This window comes from Narcine bancroftii, chromosome 5 (genome assembly GCF_036971445.1).
Source record: "Narcine bancroftii isolate sNarBan1 chromosome 5, sNarBan1.hap1, whole genome shotgun sequence".
Lineage (NCBI taxonomy): Eukaryota > Metazoa > Chordata > Chondrichthyes > Torpediniformes > Narcinidae > Narcine > Narcine bancroftii.
Genome location: NC_091473.1, coordinates 241,960,071 through 241,979,680, shown reverse-complemented (window position 1 = coordinate 241,979,680; position 19,610 = coordinate 241,960,071). Strand labels below are relative to the sequence as shown.

The 19,610-nt window shown below is 41.8% G+C and overlaps 1 protein-coding gene across 7 annotated transcripts in view; it reads left to right on the top strand.

The window, feature by feature from the left end:
- slc16a4 (solute carrier family 16 member 4) overlaps window positions 1–19,610 on the top strand; it is an 81,355-nt gene that overhangs the window by 23,045 nt on the left and 38,700 nt on the right. For 4 of the 7 annotated variants that reach the window (XM_069941833.1, XM_069941831.1, XM_069941832.1 and 1 more), the window contains one exon: window positions 1,609–1,759. In XM_069941833.1, the coding sequence (XP_069797934.1) occupies window positions 1,609–1,759 (151 nt within the window). Of the gene's footprint in view, window positions 1–1,608; window positions 1,760–13,339; window positions 13,473–19,610 lie in introns of all 7 variants that reach the window. The other 3 variants (XM_069941828.1, XM_069941827.1, XM_069941830.1) reach the window with 1 other exon arrangement.

Below are 19,610 nucleotides of genomic sequence, written 5' to 3'. Positions count from 1 at the left end.
CCATAAATCTTCGTCCGCGAAGCCAAGCCAAAGAGTACACTACATCTGGCCTACCGTGTTAAGAGGGAACGCTGATTCAGATGAACCTGACCTGCTGCCACTGATGTTGGGAGTGAAAAAAATCATTGTTTTCGATGGCTGGATTGTGTAAAAAATGCCAGATGTTTTCAGTCAGCTGATTTTAGTCTACCCTACTTAACTTCAATGCATTTCTATTTTCAAAACCTAAAACGGAACATTGCAACACAGTACAACTCTTTGCCCCACGATGTTCTGCCAACCTATATAAACTGACTCAGCAAACTAAATCTTCCTCATCTCACACCCATACCCTCTGTTTTTCTTGCATCCATGTGCCTGTCTAAAAGTTTTTAAAAATATTCCTATTGGAGCAGATACCCACTACCCTCTGTGTTTATATTAAAAAAAATCCCGACATCTCCCCTAAACTTTCCTCTCCTCACCTTGTATTGATGTCCTCTGGTGTTTGCTCATTTGGCCCAGGGAAAAAGGTGCTGGTTGTCCACATTATCTATGCCTCTCATAATCTGGTAGACTTCTATTAAGCCACTTTTCATCTTTCTTCACTCCAAAGTGAAAAGTCCTGGCTCTGTTAACCTTGCTTCATAAGATATTCTCCAATCCAGCAACATCCTGGTAAATCTCCTCTGCACCCTCTCCATAGCTTCCAAATCCTTCCTGTAATGAAGGCAACCAGGAATTAACACAATATTACAAGTTTTAGAGAGCTGCAACATTATTTCATGACTCTTGAACTCAAACCTCCGACTAATGATGTCCAACATACCCTACTCTATCAACCTATGTAGCAACCATGAGAGATATAAATAAGTGGGCCTCAAGGTCCCTCTCTTCATCCACACTGTTAAGAATCCTACTATTAGCCTTCAAGTTTGACCCTCTAAAGTGAATCACCATACTTAACTGGATTGAACTCCATCTGCCACTCTTCTTCCCAACTCTGAATCCTGTCTATATCCTTTTGTAACCTACAACAACCTTCTACATAATCCACATGCCTCCAATTTTTGTGTCATCTGCAAACGTACTGACCTATCCCTCTACTTCTTCATCCAGGACATTTATAAAAATCAGAAAGAGCAGGTGTCCCAGAACAGATCCTTGTGGAACTCCATTAGTTACTGACCTCCAGGCAGAATATGTTCCATCTATTACTACCCTATGCTTTTAGCAGGCAAGCCAATTCTGAATCCACACAGCCAATGTTCCGTGTATCCAGTTCCTCATGACTTACTTAATGCATTTATCATGGGGAACCTTGTGAAATTCCATACTAAAATCCATATATGCCACATCTACCACCCCACCTTCAATTTCTTTTATTACTTTCTCAAAAAAAAACTCAATTAGAATCGTGATGCATGAATTACCTTCACGAAGCCATGCTGACCATCCCTGAGAAGACCATACTGACCAATATGGATATTTGAAGCGATCCACAGGTTTTGTAGGCTGAGCAATTCATTTATTGAGATAGGTACTGCACAAAGTGGTTCTGTGTGTTTCGATCCTGGTATTGTGTATTACTTTGGGTAGCATCAGATGTCCTCTGTTAATTAATTACAGGAGTCTGGAAAAGCTGGATTTTATTTTGAGCATTTGTCGAAGGAACATGGAAGAGGTGAGGAAGGTGAAGTGTCGGAGTCGGAAGGTGAAGGGTTATGTCAACCCACCAGATGGAGGCTGGGGCTGGATGATTGTGGTCCATTTCTTTCTGGTAAGGAAGCAAGTTTTAACCATTCTGTAACGTTTTCATGGAACAAGCATTTTTTAATATTAGACATTTTTGGGCAGTGCTGTTGGCCTAGTGGTTGGCACAACGCCTTTACAGAGCCAGCAATTGGGACGAGGGTGCGAATCCCACGCTGTCTGTAAAGAGTTTGTACATTCTATATGGTTTTTTTTCTGGGGACTCCGGTTTCCTCCCACCATTCAAAAGGTTCCAGGGGGTGTAGGTTAATTGGGTGCAATTGGACGGCATGGACTTGCGGGCTGAAATGGCCTGTTACAGTGTTCTTTGTCCAAATTTTAAACGTTAAATTAAATTTTCAGGGCTCTAACCTGAAACGTTGGTTATATATCTTTATCCATGCTATGTAAAGTACAGTGTCTGAGTTTCTCCAGCATTGTTTTGTTTTCTTCAATCATGGTGTCTGCAGACTTCCGCGTTTTTCTTCAGAATGTTTTACTGACACGGTGGGGGGGGGGGGGGGGGGGGAATTCTGAAGCCAAACAGGAAATTTGGTATGGGAAATACAAAACTTTCAATTTGGCTCTGAGATTGCATTCAAAGGGATGTTCTGGAGTTTCAACCTTGCTACATCCAACCTGAATTATTTAATGCTTAAACTAATCTCATGGAAATGACACTTCTGGTCTAGTTGCTGACTGTAAAAGCCACAGAGAGGCAGATATTGTCCTTTTTACAGGTGTCTGGGATTCTCACTCTAACAAATTTCTACACTCTTAAAATAAGTATATCAGAAAGAATAGCCAATATGTTCATTCACCTTCAGTTGAGTTAAGAAACAAAATTCACTGGAGGCTTACAGGAGACCTGATAGGTTTATACAATTATAAGAGGTATTTGAGGTGTAGACAATCAGAATATTTTTCCCAGGGTAAAAATATAGGGTGAGGATTAAAGTAAATACACTGGAGGAACTCAACCAGTCTTGTAGCATCCATAGGAGGTAAAGATATATTACTGATGTTTTGGGCCTGAGCCCTTCTTCAAAGATAGGGAGGGATAGGAAGAATGGCAGGGGGAATCAGGCAAAGGTGTTAATTGGATATGATCAGAGGAAAGGTGAGAATTGATATTGGAGAGAGAGAGAGTGAGTGAGTGATAATGCCGTCTGGTTGGAGCGTGCCCAGGCAGATGATGAGGGGTTGTCCTCCAATTTGCATGTGGTCTCAGTCTAGCAGTGCATGAGACCATGGATATCCTATGTCAGCATGGGATAAAGGGTAGGGCAGGAGGACGGAAGGTTGAGTGGGGAGGATTTTCAAGGAGATGTGCGGGCCAAGATTTTTACATGGAGCAGTGGTGCCCAGAATGGGCTGGTCAGGAGCAGTGGACGAACCAGATAAAACATGGGTGTTTAGGAGGCTTCTTGAGAGACACATGGATGTGAAGCAAATTGAAGGGCATGTATTATATGCAAGCAGCATAGCTTTAGTTTAATTTGGGCATCATGTTCCATGCAGTACAATGAACTGAAGGACTAGTTCCTGTCTGAACTGTTCCATCTCCATACTTCCAAAGAACAATAGTTTAGAGAACAACACCTCCACAGACAAACAACCCTTGCTGTGCTATGACACTGAGTGTCATAGGCTTAGTGTGGACAGAATTAAAGCCATGGGCCTGTTAGTGGTTTTGGGATTGAGAAAAGGGCTAAAACAATCAAATTCTCCTTAAATTATCAAAACAAGGTCAACAATGCTCAATATATTCAAAAGGTAATTTAGCAGAAATAAATGACATGTATGGCAAATAAAACCTACATTTTTTTTATATTTGGCCATTTTGCTATTATTCCAGTTGAAATAAGAGGTTGAAATGCCCACCCAACCCATTACATCATCCACACTATCCAAGGGAAGCTGTGAGAATGTCATGAACCATCTTCCATTTCCCACTGTCTGACTTGAAACCTTTGAATTATATTTATAAATAAACCAAAGAATCTTGGCAGCAAGGCAATTCAATCAATCTCTGTTTCCTCCCATCTATGTTCCTGCACTGAGGCTCCTTGCTCACTCCTATTTGCCCCTCCCTCAGGATTACACCGTGCCCACCCTCTCACTTTTATATCTCACCCTCACCTGCCTATACTATCACTCATGTAACATGTATCTGTGTTTTCCCAAACTGATGAGCTCCACTGATCACAGTGCACTTCATAATGTTTGGGACAAAATCACTTTTTCCTTTATTTGCCCCTGTGCTTCACAGTTTTAAATGTGTACACTTTAATCACATGTGAATTGTTTGATTACATTCCAGATGTTATTAAACTTGTTTGTATACACTTTTGTGTGACCATGTGGAAATTAGAACACTTTTTATACATAGTTCCCTCATTTCAGGGCACCATAATGTTTGGGACATTGGGGTTCACAGGTGTTTGTGAGCACTCAGATATGTTTAATTGTTTCATTGGTGCAGGTATCTGAGAGCTAGACTTGCTTCTAAGCTCTTAATCGCCTTTAGAGTCTGTAGTTGCCATTTTTCAACATGAGTGGAGCCAATGAAACTTAAAGAAGCCGTTATCAGCCTGAAAAACAAGAATTAAGTAGTAAGGAACATTTTACAAACCTTAAGATTGCCAAAATTAACTGTTTGGAATATCTTTAAGAAGAAAGAACATATTGGTGACGTGTGTAATTGCAAAGGGACTGGTAGGCCAAGGAAGACCTCCACTGCTGATGACCTAAGAATCTTCATCATATGAAAAAAATACCCAAACATATATCCAACAGATCAGAAACACTCTTCAGGAGGTAGGTGTGGATGACTATTGCCTACAGAAGAAGACCGCGGAGCCCACCTCACTGACAAAAGACAAAGGAGGAAAAACCCAACACCCAACCCCAACCCATCAATTTTCCCCTATAACCGTGTCTGCCTGTCCCGCATCGGACTTGTCAGCCACAAACGAGCCTGCAGCTGACGTGGACATTACCCCTCCATAAATCTTCGTCCGCGAAGCCAAGCCAAAGAAGGACAGAAGACTTCATGAACAGAAATAGAGGCTACACTGCAAGATGGAAACCATTAGTTGGCCAAGGAAACAGGATAGGCAGGTTACAGTTTGCCAAGAAAATTTTAAAAGAGCCTGCAGAGTTCTGGAAGAAAGTGTTATGGACGGATGAGACCAAGATTAATCTGTCTCCGAGTGATGGCAAGAGCCAAGTGTGAAGATGTAAAGGATCTGCCCAAGATCGAAAGCATACTACCTTATCTGTGACACATAGTGTTATGGCCTGGGCATGTATAGCTGCCACAGGTACTGGCACACTTATCTTCATTGATGATGTAACTGCTGATGGCAGAAGCAAAATGACTTGTCGGCTGAAATGGCCTGTAACCATGCTGTAGGACTAAATTTAAAATTCAAAATCCCAAATGTACTGCTAAATCAATAAAGGAGTTTTTCAAAGCTAAAAACTGGGAAATTCTTGAATGGCCAAGTCAGTCACCTGATCTAAATCCAACTGAGCATGCCTTCCATATGCTGAAGCAATAACTGCAGGGGACAAGCCCCAAAACAAGCAGGAGCTGAAGATGGCTGCAGTAGAGGCCTGGCTGACTGAGCATCACTAGAGAAGATATTCAGCACCTGGTGAAGTCTATGCATCACAGACTTCAAGCAGTTGTTGCATGTAAGAGATATGCAACTAAGTACTAAACATGACTTCTTTAATATACACACCATTTCATAGTTTTGTCCCAAATTATGGTGTCCTGAAATGAGGGAACTATATATTAAAAGTGATGTAATTTCTACATGATCAAACCAAAAATGTATGCAAATAACCTTTAATAAAATCTGGAATGTGCACTTTAATCACGTGAATTGTTTGATTACAAATTTAAAAGAAAAAAATTGTCTTTGTCTCAAACATTATGAAGGGTACTATATTATATAAATATGGCAATATATCAGAGGAGATCTATATAAAGTGAGAGGAGGAAAGGAGATGTCGGAGGTATGTCACTCAGTGCTGGTCAAGAAGCCACAAACTCTAGGCCTCTACCCCCACTCTGCAACTGCATGCTTGACATTCATATTGGAAGATCACAGTCAGTATGAATCAGAAACAACATTTCCTCACTGATTATCAACACAGGCGCACCCCAAGGATGCCCACTGCTCTATTCATTATACACCCATGACTATGTGGCCAGGCACAACTCCAACGCTATCTACAAGTTTGCAGATGACACCACTGTTGTCGGCAGAATCACAAACGGCAATGAGGAAGCGTACAGGAGGGAGATAGATCACTCATTGAATGGTGTAATGAGAACATTACGCTCAACATCAGCAAAACCAAGGATATGAATGTGGACCTCAGGACGAAGTCAGGGGAACACGACCTAGTCCTCATCGAGGGCTCAATAGTGGAGAGGGTCAAGAACTTCAAATTCTTGGGTGTCAACATTGCCGAGGATCTGTCTTGGCTCGCCAGTGGCTATACTTTGTGAAGTGTCTGAGGAGATTTGGTATGTCACCGAAAGCTCTCATAAACTTCTACAGGTGTACCATGAAGAGCAGTCTCACTGATTACATCACTGCCAACTCTCAGGACAAGAATAAACTCCAGTGGGTTGTTAGCTCAGCCTGTGACATCACAGGCACCAGACTTCACTCCATCGAGGACATCTACATGAGGCGGGGCCTTAAAAAATGTGGCATATCCTCAAAGACCCCCCCCACCACCCAGGCCGTGTCCTCTTCACTCTGCTACTATCAGGAAAGTACAGGAGCCTAAAGATGAGCATTCAGCGACACAAGGACAGCTTCTTCCCCTCTCCCATCAGATTCCTGAATGATCAATGAACCAAAGACATGGCCTTACTTTTGGTGCACTCTTTTTTTTTTAAAGTAAGATGGATATAATATGAATGTTTGCACTAGTTTGCACTATGAAGCTGCCACAAAATTCATGACTTGTTCAATACAATAAATTCTGATTCTGAATTTTCATTTGCAAAGAGAGTAGGTCTCTGGAATGCTTTGCCAGGGGTGGTGGTGGAGGCTGGAATAATAGGGGCTTTTAGTAGACGCTTGTACAGGCACAAGAATGCATGGAAAATAGAGGGTGATGGGTGTGAGGTAGGGAAGGTTGGAGTAGGTTTAAGTGGGTCGGCACAAATCTCGGGCCAAAGGGCCTGTACTGTGCTGTTATGTTCCATGTAGCAGATCTAAAGAATCTCCAAATCTGAACCAGTGATTGTGCCTCCATGAAAACCAATAATCGTGGCATAGCTCAGCCAATGAACCAAAGATATAATTAACATACAGTCTGACACAAGTTTGCAAGTAGCTTCCAGCTGTAGGTCAGCTGCTATATTGGCAGGAATCACAATATTGCAACAGAATCTGTGTAAATTTTGTTTTGTTTTCTCACTACATTTGTAGTTTGCAGTGTTATAATCAGGCTGCTTTTATGAAGAGTGTGAGATTTTCCACAGTTATTGCCTCAATGAAAACTTCTAAAACTTTCAAAATCTGCCTCATTGGAACCATACTGCTTCCCCTCCCCATCACCCCCACACCATTGTTTCAAGCTCCAGACACAGCATTGATGCAGGTGATCAGGCTAAGAAACAACTGTCTGTTCCTTCTGTCCTCTTTGCACAGTCTGACAGGATTCAGCTCCTCACACTGAGGAGGTGTACAAGTAGGAGGCATGTGTCTTTGCCCCTGGAGAAGAGAGATGAGTTCTTACTGCCACATCTCTGGTCCTTTAGGACAGCAGTCTGGTCCAACATGAGATCTTTCTGCTCGTGCACAGGAGCCATGTGTTTTGCACAACTTTTCACAGGTGGGGAACAGCTTAGATCCATATGTTCAACATCTCCTCTCGAACTGTGAGCTGTTCATGAGTAGCAGCCGCGTGTGGGTTCATTGCAAACAGCAATCTGCTCAAGCTCCGTGAGGATGGGAATCTGCTCAAGATGTGTCATCTCTCTTCTCAAAATGAACATCGACATGCCCTCTAGTGGCTCATCACTGTTCCGTCAAGCTGCTCCTAAGATACCAATTTCTTTCTGATATAGAAGTAAATAGTGCCCCGTCAACACTCAGAGCAACCCCCTTCCCTCCTAATACTTTTTTTATTTGCAAGCTACTGAGTTCAACAAGAAATTCTAAGGATGTTGAGGTTCAGCGCCATACACAAAAGACCTTGGGAAACTCAGCAGGTCATCCAGCGTCCACAGAAAGTAAAGGGTAACCACCGTTTTGGGATTGGGCCCTTCATTAGGTATATGCAATGTATAACCACTTTTCCTCAACTCCACTCCCCCAATGCCAGATTCTACCCCATACCTGCATACCAGGGATAATTTATAGCAACCAATGAACTCACCAATTTGCAAGTCTTTGGGATGTGGGAGAAAATGGAGCATCCAGAAGCAACCAGGTGATACTGGGGAGAAATGTGCAAACATCACAGAGGAGTTAGAAGTGAACCTGGATGACTAAGCTCTATTCCACTCTGCTGACCAATTTACTAAACAGCAGTAAGGTCATGAGCTCCTTGGGCCTGGCACCTTAGATCACTTGGCTATCCTGATGGTTTGTGCCAGAGATTCGGTATCAAGCTGTGTAAGATTGCACAGAAGTCTAAAGACCTTGTGTGCCTTCTGATGTACATCCAAGATCTCAGCTGAATTGTTTCTGATCCTTAGCCAAAAAGCACATGTGTCATTCATTGGCTGTGCACAATCTCCTGTGAGAGTTTGGAAAAAGATTCCTCCAGGAATATTCTCTTCACCCGACAACCTTTTTTTTTGTTGAATATTTTATTTAAATTTCCATATATAGTTAATATCTAGATACAAAGGATAATATTCATATATTCCAAATCAATTGTACATGTTATACCCCCCTGAAATCCCCCAGACCCCTCCCCCTAATAATTCCCAAAGCAAAAGAATAGAAAAGTATAAAAAAAGATAGAAAGAAAAAGAATGTAGTCAACAGAAAGTTTGAAACAAACAAACTTGGTTACCATTCACTTTTCCTTTGCCTTTTCAATATTATTCATTTACTTCTCCCAAGGAGTTAGCAAGGTTTTGTGAGGTTGAAGGAAAACCCCTTTATAAATACCTATAATGTGAAGTATGGGCACCATATTTCAAAATAGTAGTATATTCATTCCTTATATCTAATCTTCTAAAGAGGTATACCACTGTGTATTTCTGCACACCATCTCTCCGATTCTAAAGGAGAATCTGATTTTCACGTCACTGCTATACATATCCTTGCAACTGCTAATGCAATTTTCACAAATGCCTCTTGGGAAAAAAAAAATCAATTTCAGTTTTGTTCTTATCGCCAAAATATTACCTAATAAAAAGAGCATTGGATCTTATGGAAATTTAACTCCTGTAACTTGTTCTCGAAATTTTCCTCTTTCTGTCCAAAATGGTGTCAATTTTGAATATGACCATGTAGAATACAAAAAAAAGTGCCCATCTCTTGTCTGCACCTAAAACATTTATTTGATAATTAAATAAATTTAAATTTTTGTGGAGTAAGATATAGATGATGTAAAAAAATTCTACTGAGCCAATCTCTATCTAACATTCATTGTATTTGTCATACTAACATAACAGTTCCTGCCAATTTTTCTCCCCAATACTTAAATTTAAATCTGTTTCCCATCTCTATCTTGATCCATGAATTCCCTGCTTTTGAGATGCCTTTTGCAATAATGCATACATGGCAGAGATAAATTCTTAATAGATCTATTGCAAATTAAAGTTTCTATTTAATGTTGGACCCAATTTATCTCGTAAATATGGTTTTATTTGATATTCCATATTTATTTTTTAATCGATTAAATTTCTTCATTCATAACAATCTATTATATTTCTAATTCCTTTAGAGGACCAAATATTGAAATGTCGATTGTTCATTGTAAATTGGATACGTCTGTTTTGAGTCAAAGGCATTTTAATTAGCCCAAAGTTCCTCATTCCCATTTCATTATTTACTTTATTCCATATGTTGATCAGATCCTTCAAAAATGGTGTATCTCTGTCTCCAGATATTAATCACTGTTCTCATTTGTATATAAAATCTTCTGGTATCTTCTCTCCTATCTTATCCATCTCTATCTTAATCCATGTTGGTTTCTTTTTCGAAAAAAGAAGAGAGAAATCTCATTTGTGTAACTTTATACTAATTCTTAAAATTTGCAAATTGGAGACCTCCTAATTCTTATTTCCATGTTAATCATTCTAACAAAACCCTCGACATCTTGTCCACCTGACAATCTTCTCGCTATATCTCTGCATCAGTCTTCACGGGCAACTTTGCCATTTCGATGTGTCAGATGCACAGAGCCACATGGTCAGGCAAGACCCTGCATGAGATTCCCTCACTAGAACCCCTTTAACCTAATGTAATGACTGACCCTTGCAATCAGAATCTATGAACTAATGCTGTGAAGGGTAGGCACAGTGGTGTCCTGTCTTCATCCTCCTCTCCCCCCAGTATCCCTTTCTGTTCCTTCACTCTTCCCAAGTCAAAAATGTTTGATATAACAAACAATGCCATCATATTCAAAACAACGGCACTGCTGGAGCCACTGTTACAGCAGCATTGCCGCTGGTGCAGATCCCTAGGGTGCAGAGATACAGCGCTCCTGCAGGGTCCAACTACGCAGTCATCTGCCATCAGCTCTGCACAGGCTTTGAACGGCCCGTTAAAGGAGCTGACAGTAGTCTCATTTAAAATCCCACGACCGCGGGGTCTGCACTCAAGATGGCGGCACCTATGATTGGTAGCAGTCACAAAGGGTTGAAGACTCCAGGGGAGTAGAGGACTGGCGCAGGGCACCAGAAAATGGGGAGAGACCATTCCCCATCTGAGAAGGAGAAATAGAGGAGATGACCCATGGGACAGTGATCATGGCAGTGGACCGGCGAGGGTCTCTGAGGCTGAAAGATCTGTGCAAGCGGCCGGCTACTGGCGACTCGAGATGAGGAACCCATGGAAGCTGTGGGCTGCTGGAGACTGGCACGAAACTGGGTGAAGGGGTGACAGGTATCAGAACAGGGATGTGAGGGGGTGCCGAAGGTGGTCCTGACCGTGGTTCGGAGGCTCCACCATTGAGGTTGTCGAATATCAAATTCCTTCAAGTACACTTGGTGGAGAATCTCACCTGGTCCCTTAACACCAGCTCCACAGCCAAGAAAGCCCAGCAGTGTCTTTACTTCTCGCAGGGGCTGAGGAAAATTCATCTCCCACCCTCACTACATCCTACAGAGGATGTTTTGGGAGCATCTTCATGACCGCCTGGTTTGGTACCAGTACCTACTCGGACCGCAGGACCCTGCAGAGGATAGTGAAGTCTGCCAAAAAGATTATTGGGGGCTCTCTTCCTACCATGAGGGACATCTGCAACACTCAATGCAGGCAAAAGGCAATAAGTATTGTGAAGGGCTCCACACACTCTTCAAGAAAACGCTTACTGTGTGGCATGGTATGAATGATAAATAAAGATGACAACTTGATCTGGAGCTTGGGTTGCAAATACTTTGGACTGGACTATGTGGCTGTGGATGCTGCAGAAGCACTAGAGGTGAATCTACGGGCCCTCAGTGACGCTGGGCTTGGGGGGGGGGGGGGGATCTTTCTTTTGCTTCTCTTTCTCTGACTGAAGGGGGCGCTTCAGGCAATTTCTGCCGATGGCAAATCTGTCTGCCTTACAGCAGGCAAGAGGTAATTTTATGCAATAGGACTCTTTTTTTTATTACAATGACAATAAATTGAATCTGAATATCATCTTGATGAGGATGAGATCTTCCATTACAGAGCACTTAAAATGGCCTCCTTTTTCACTGCTATGGTCAATAGAGACATCTGCTATATTTCCTTCCTTTCTCGGAGTTCTGCCTTCCCTTTCTCCAAACAGGACAGGGATAGGGTTCCTCTAACCCCCACCTCCACCAGATATATCTGCCCCTCTCCACCCCTTTGAGGCTTCTGCAAGGATCAATCCCTCCAAGACTCCCTTGTCCACTCATCTGTCCCCACCCATCTCTCTGTAACCATCAGCACTTTCCTCTGCAACCACAAAGTGAAACATTTGCTCTTGCATCTCCTCCCTCACCACTGTCCAGGGACCCGAACAATCCTGCCACATGAAGCAAAGATTCACGTACGTCTCCTCTAAACTCATCTACTTCATGTGATGCTCCTGATGTAGCCCTGTCTCTTTTTCTCACTCTCCCTCTCCTCTCTCCTTTTCCCTCCACCTTTCACAGAACCAAAACTAATTCTTGCCTTTCTTCTTATCATATCTAATTAGCATCTTTTGGCTGTTGTTCTGGATTCTTCCCCCTTTCATTCTTCCCCCTTTCTCCACCCCAGACTTTAATTAAGATTCCTGCCTGCTTTTTACTTGAACCTTGAAGAAGGGCTCAGGACCAAAACGTCAGTGATATTTACCTCCCATTGGATGGTGCAGGTTGCTTGAGGCTCCACTGTGCTGCCCACCATTTTAGAGAAACTGCAACCTAATTAAGACAGATTAAGAATCAGCACTAATTTGGGTCCCTGTCTGATTCCTTTGGACTGTCAGCGACCCTCACATTCCCTGCCATTTTGATCTATTTCCAACAACCAACCAATTTTAAAAAAAAAACCACCCGTCGAACATTAACTATAAAGCCTAAATACGGGAGATTGCAGCAAATTCAATTCTGTAATTCAACTTTTCAATCTTTCGTTGAAATGGACGCGTGTAAATCTTCTCAACACCTGTGAAACTTATCGAAATAAAAATAATAAGAACTCAGTGGATCAAGCAACATCTGTGAGGCAAGAGAGGTCCACCTAGATTTTGGGATTATTTACATTTTTCTATTTAGATTAATAAGTGCATTCATTTGAAGATGCCTGCTCCTATCAGGGCAATAAACCATGAGCTGGATCCAGAGACCAGGCAGTTGTGGAAGGTTAAATTAAAAACACAAAATTGGAGAAACTCTGCAGGTCAAACAGTGTACTTTATGCAGCAAATATAAAGAAACATAAGCAATATTTCGGGCTTGACCCCTTCATCGAATTATGAGCAAAATGTCGGCAGGTGCCTGAACAACATTTTGGGGGGTCGGGGAGGAGCATGGCCCAAAGGCAGAAGGTAATAGGTGGATAAAGGAGGGAGGGAACACCTGCAAACAGGGGGGAGGTGGGATGGCCCTGTGAATGGAGAGGGAAGAGGGTGGAAAGCTGTCAGAAAGAAGACAGAGGGATGGAGAATGGTCTAGCAGAAACTGGAGAAGTCATCTGGTTGGAGAGTGCCCAGATGGATATTAGGTGTTGCTCCACCAATTTATGGGTGGCCTTGGTTTGACAGTACATGAGGCCAGAGACAGGCATATCGCTACAGGAGTGGGGTGCAGAATTGAAATAGTTGGCCACTGGAGAATTTGTTTGTTTCGCGGGCACACAATTTGGACATGGCTTCTCTGGCACATAAAGCATCATTTGGTCCTTGAAACTGGTTGAGTTTGATTGCGAAATTCCTCCTTCTTGATTTGCAGGTCAACGTGTTGGTAATGGGAACACTGAAAACCTTTGGAATTTTCTTTGTGACCTTTCAGGAGGTATTTGGAGCCTCCTCGGAAGAGATCAGCTGGGTTGGCTCAATTATGTCCAGCCTCCGTCTCTCTGCAGGTAACTAGGTGTGATCGGAGGATGGGTTACTGTTGTGAATCTCAGTCCAGTGATTGCAATGAGAGGGTTTTATCTTTGATGTGTGTGCCCCTCCTACAGTATTCTTTTCTTTCCATTTTCTCCTCACATCCTTAATGTACTGATATAAAGTAAAAACACATCGCTGGGGAATCTCAGCAGATCAAACAGTGTACTTTATATAGCAAAGATAAAGATACATTACCAACATTTCAACCTTGAGCCCTTCACCAAAAGGCCTGCTGAGTTTCAGATTTATTGTCAGAGTACATACATGACATCACATACAACCCTGAGATTTTTTTCCCTGTGGGTGAGGCAGAATTACCACTTATTGGTAATGCAAAAAAAACTGTACACAACATACACATGTAAATGAATAAAGAAATGTTAAAAAATTGTGCAATACAAAGCAGAGGGAAAAAAATCAATAAAGTGTAAAAGTAAGAGCCCTTAAATGAGCCCCTGTTGAATTTTTTGTTCAGGAGTCTGATGGTGGAGGGGTAGCAACTATTCCTGAACATGCTGGTGTGAGTCTTATGGCACCTATACCTCTTTCCTGACGGTAGCAGCAAGAACAGAGCATGTGCTGGGTGGTGTGGATCCTTGATGATTGCTGCTGCTCTCCGATGGCAATGTTCCCTGTAGATGTTCTTGATGGTGGGGAGGGTTTTGCCTGTGATTTGCCAGGCTGTGTCCACTACCTTTTTCAGGTTTTTTTATGCTCAGAGGTATTGGTGTCTCCTGTAGAGCTCGTCGAAAGAATCAAAGACTCGTTGATCCAAACCAAGGCTTTTATTAGCAAACGACAGGAGCTCTTCACAGGTGGCCGACCAGTCCGGAATGATCCGACCTGGCTAGGGACACAACCCTTTAAGGCCCAGACAATAGGCGTGGCTTAGCTCTCAGCCAATCGCTGTAAGCACAGTCTAGATACAGTACCTATATACACTATGTACATTGGTGATAGATCTGTACTATCACATCTCCATACCAGACTGTGATGCAGCCGGTCACCACACTTTCCACCACACATCTGTCGAAATTTGCCAGGGTTTCTAGTGTCGTACTAAATCTCTGCAAACTCCTGAGGAAGTAGAGGGGCTGATGTGCTTTCTTCACTATGCCATTAGAGTGTTGGATCCAGGAAATATCCTCTTTTAATAGTGACCCCCAAGAACTCAAGTAAACTCACCCTCTTCACCTTTGACCTCCAGCTTTATGTATTTACTTCAATCACGATGTCTACAGACTTTGTGTTTTACTTAACATATTGATACAAATTCAAAGTCCCCACACTGTATGTTGAATTTTTTTTTCTCCCTAAAGTTGGGAGGTGTACAGAGCCTGGTTATTCAAATATGGAAATGTTCACAGTAATTCAGTCCCTTTCCCAGGTGTGGTTTTTGACACCCACCGTGGTCATCGGACAAAATTGAACATAAAGCACAGACTTGTTTGTTGCTGCCTGAGTTCCTGTTCTCTCCTTCCACTGCCCCATCACTGTGGCCACCCTCTCACACATTCCTCACTCCCTCTGCACTGAAATACTCCCTCAAATCTCATTCTGTGAAATAACTTTGCTCCAGTTATGTTTCTGTGCCTAAAGTGCAAAGTTTGTACAGTCATTCAAACATATCAGAGGTCAGCTGGAATAGGTGATGGAAGAATGCCACAAAGATGCCTTGAGCCAGGACAGGGTCGTGTGTATGAGGGAGAGCGTGTACAGGGTAGTGTGTACAGGGAGTGTCTACGAGGGAGAGTGTGTACGGGGGAGAGTGTGTACTCTAATGCTTGTTTAAAAAGTAAAATCTCCTGGGATACAAGCTTTCCACAGACATATTTTACAAACCCACAAACTTCCACAGCTTCCTCGATTACACTTCCTCACACCCAGTCCTCTGCAAGGATTCTATTCCCTTCCTGTGATTTCACTATCTCTGCTGCAATCTGTTCACGAGATTAGGTCTTCCAGCTCATCTGAAAAGTCCACCTTCTTCCACAAACATGGGTTCCCCTCCACCACCATCAATTCAGCCCTTACACTCATCTCCTCAATTTCACGCCCTTCTGCCCCCAGATGTAACATACAGAGTTCCTGTTGTACTTACCTAACGAGCCTCCCCCCCCCCCCACCCAAGCCTCCTCATCCAACAAATTATCCTCTGTAATTTTTGCTTCCTACTATAGGATCCCACCACTAGACACACCTTCCACTCTGCTCGCCCTTCTGTAGGGATTGCTCCTTCCATGACTCCCTCATCCACTCATCCCTCCCTACCAATCATTCCCCCCCCTTAACCTTCTGTTGTGTGGCTACAGGAAGTGTCACACTTGCTCCCATATGTCCTCCCTCACCATCATTCAGGCCCCCAAGCAGTTCTATAAAGTAAAGCCTCACTTCACCCCTGCATCCGCGGGAATTATCTACTGCATCCGGTACTCCCTTTGTGGCCTTCTCCACATCAGAGAAACTGGGCGCAGCCTGGGAGATTGCTTCGCTGAGTACGTTCACTCTGTCCGCAACAGTAACAGGGATCTCCCACTGACTAACTGTTTTGATTCTGTGCCCCATTCCCATGCTGACATGTCTGTCCATGACCTCAGGTACTATCCCACCAAGACCACCTGTAAATCAGAGAAACAACCTTTGATTTTCCGTCTGGGCTTTGTCCAACCAGATGCCATTAACATTGACTTCTTGGTTTTCTGTTAGCCTCCTCTCCATTCTCTCTCCCTTCCGTTTCCCTTTGTCTTCTTTTTCTCCAGCTCTCCACCTCCTTCCCTCTCCATTCCCAGAGCTAACCCTCCTCCCCGTGCTAAAAACTCCAAAATTCTAATTGCTCGTCTGTTACTCGGGTGTGAATATTGTTTTACTGACATCTTGTCTGAATTTCCCGATTATTTCCTGAATGGAATTTGATTGCTCCTGCCCACGTTCTATGAGAAAGGTGACAGTGAAAGGTCAAGAACATTGTACCTGCCCACCAGAAGGTCTTTAAAGTGTATTCCTGGCTGGTAATTCAAGGTTTTTACAGCTGGCTCCATTTACTTTAACTATTTGATTTTTGGACACCAAGAAGGTAAAGTTTCCTCATTGCCTTCTCAGTTGTTATAATTAACTCACACAACCTGTGAATGCAGCAAAACCAATGAATCTTTATGGAAATAAATTACCTTGGGATACTGTTTGATCTCTCTGAATGGTATTTTCAATTTCAATTTTGTTTCAACAATCACTTAATTCATGATATTACTCCCTTATCAACCTAATTTAACCAGTAGATCCCACATACATCCATGCCCACAGAAATTCCTGAATCATTACTAATCCAGCAATTTTTTTTTTTTGGAGCATTTTTCTTCTTTTAAAAAAATATTCTTATTGATGTTTATATTTAGCAAAATTGAACAGTACAGTTACATATTGTGATGTACAATTCAAAAGATGAAGGAAAAAAACCTTATAATTCAGAACCCCTACTAAACAAGGTTAAAAGCTGACATGTAGGAATCAAGTGATAACAACCTGGAGATGGACAGCACAGCTTCAGAACAACCCAAATTCTTTAGGTATGATAATATTCCATAAATGGACCCCACGTCTTTTGAAAATTAATATTTGACTCTTTAATGACATATCTAACTTTTTTCTAAATTTAAACAAGACATGATATCACTTAATCATTGTGTATGTGGAAGTGGAGTATTGCCCATTTAATCAAAATTGCACGTCTGGCCATCAAGGAAGTAAAAAATAAAATTTGGTTTTGAGTTGGAGTCAGTAAAACATCAACTTGAAATGATCTGAATAAAGCAATGAAAGGGCGAGGTTCCAATTTGAACTTGAGAATCACCGATAAAGTTTGAAAGATATCTTTCCAAAATTTTTCTAAACTAGGGCAAGTCCAGAACACGTGAGGCAAAGAGGCATCACCAATTTTACATTTGTCACATAGAGGAATTGTATCTGAATAAAAATGAGACAATTTAGCTTTAGGTATATGTACTCTAAGGACCACTTTAAATTGCAACCAACAGTGTCGTGCACAAAAGGAGGTCATTTTAATCAGATTATAAATAGAATCCCCTACCTCATCTGAGAATGAAAGATTCAAATCCTGTTCCCAATCGTTCTTGATTTTAACTAATGTGGCTATCCTTAAATCAAGCATATTATTATAAATAAGAAATATTAAATCTTTAGGAGAAAGTTGTAAATCAAAAAGTAGATTAAGAATATTTGCCGGGAATTCACAAAAAGTCAGGGATCTGAAATTGGTCAAAATGTCTAACTTGTAAATATCTAAAAAAAATGAGTGTTTGGTAAATTAAATTTTACCACCAATTGTTCAAAGGAAGCAAAATTGTTTTGAATAAACAAGTCTTTAAAACATTTAATACCTAATCTATTGCCAGTCATTAAAGATAATATCTTGTAAAGAAGGTTGAAAAAGATGATTAGATATAATAGGGCTGGCAAAAGAAAAGCTCTGAAATTATTTTAAAAATTTATTAATTGTGCCCATATTCTCAAACGGTCTAATTATCAGATCATCAGTTAATTTATATAAAGAAGAGGGATTAAAAAAAGACCCTAAAATTGCCAACATAGAAGTAAAATTCAGTTCCATTTCTACCCATGGAGGATGGTCAGGTCGATTATTGAAGTGTAACAAAAGATGCAAATTATGTATATTGACTGCCCAATAATAAAATCTAAAATTAGCAAACACTAATCCACCATTCCTTTTAGCTTTTTGAAGATGACATTTATTTAAGTGGGGACATGTTCCTTGCCATATGTAGGAAGATAAAAGCGAATCAAGTGAGTCAAAAAAGGATTTGGGAATGAGAATTGGTATGGTCAATTTAATTTTGAACCCTATTCTGATTTCTCCCAAATGCCCTCCCACAGCGGTACACTGCCGGTCTCACCTTCCTGTGTTCTGCTAAAAAATATCTAACTTCCTCTAACTCCAATGAGGAGAGGAGAAACTTTCTCTCTAAATCCCACTCTCTCTATTTTCTGAAATATCCTTCCCATAGTGACTCAATAATAAACATCTCCCTGGTGGTTTGATTACAAAGGCTGGCCTTTTAAATTATGTGTGTCAAGTCTGTCAGCTTCTGGGAGAAACATCACTGGCTCCTTCTCTGTCAATGCTTCATGTGACTAATTCAACATCCCCACAAATGGAAATACTCCATAGAACTGATTTGTATCCAGTCTACAAAAACAGACAAACCTCCCATATCTTTCTTTCCATGTCCTCTGAAATATTTTCCCAAATTTCACTTTCCATTTTTTTTTATGCCATCTCAAGAACAAGGTTCCATTTATTGTCACATGCACAAAAATTCTTTCTCCTTTATTTTCCTTGTAAAGGTGCATTGAGGTGCTATTAGTCCATCATCACCATCAAGAAAAGAAAGAGAAGCAAAAGAGAGTCCCTTAAGAGCTATCAGGGTCATCCCGTGACCTCCACCAATGCCACTGCCTCCTGCGCTCCTGAAACCTCTTGTGCACAGCCTCCTGTCTGTTTCAGCAATGAAAGAGAATTCTAGGCCTCCAAACCACCCTCCAAGGACACTGGTTCCAAACTGCTGATTCATTTAAGACACTGACAATGCTTAAGGCCCTTTGGGAGCCATGCTCACCATCGGCACCCTCATGAGTCTTGGTTCCAATGTCTGCGTCCCAACAGCAGTCACCAGTAACCCATCGGAGGCCAAGCCTCCCATTTGTGTGCTTACCCTGTGGTTTCTAACCACATAGGGTCCTCTTTTTGACTTCTCCTTGGTGGGAATAGCCTATGTTCTCCTGGTCTGTGCCACTCTGCTGCCCTGGCACCAGGCTCAGTTTATCTTCAATGTGTAAAACAAAAACACCACCAGAACCATTGAACCAGCAATTAAAAATTGTATAGGGCCATCGGGCAGTAGGACACTGCAGTGAACTGCAGCCAAAAGACTGCATCTGCATTCCGTGCTCTTCCCAAGCCTTGAATCTCCTGAGTTCTACTCCCTCTGCATCACCCCCCACTTTAAAAAAAAAACTTTACTTCTGGCTACAGAACATTTCAGAAGAAGTGGAAGAATGGTCACTTTGTCCATTCA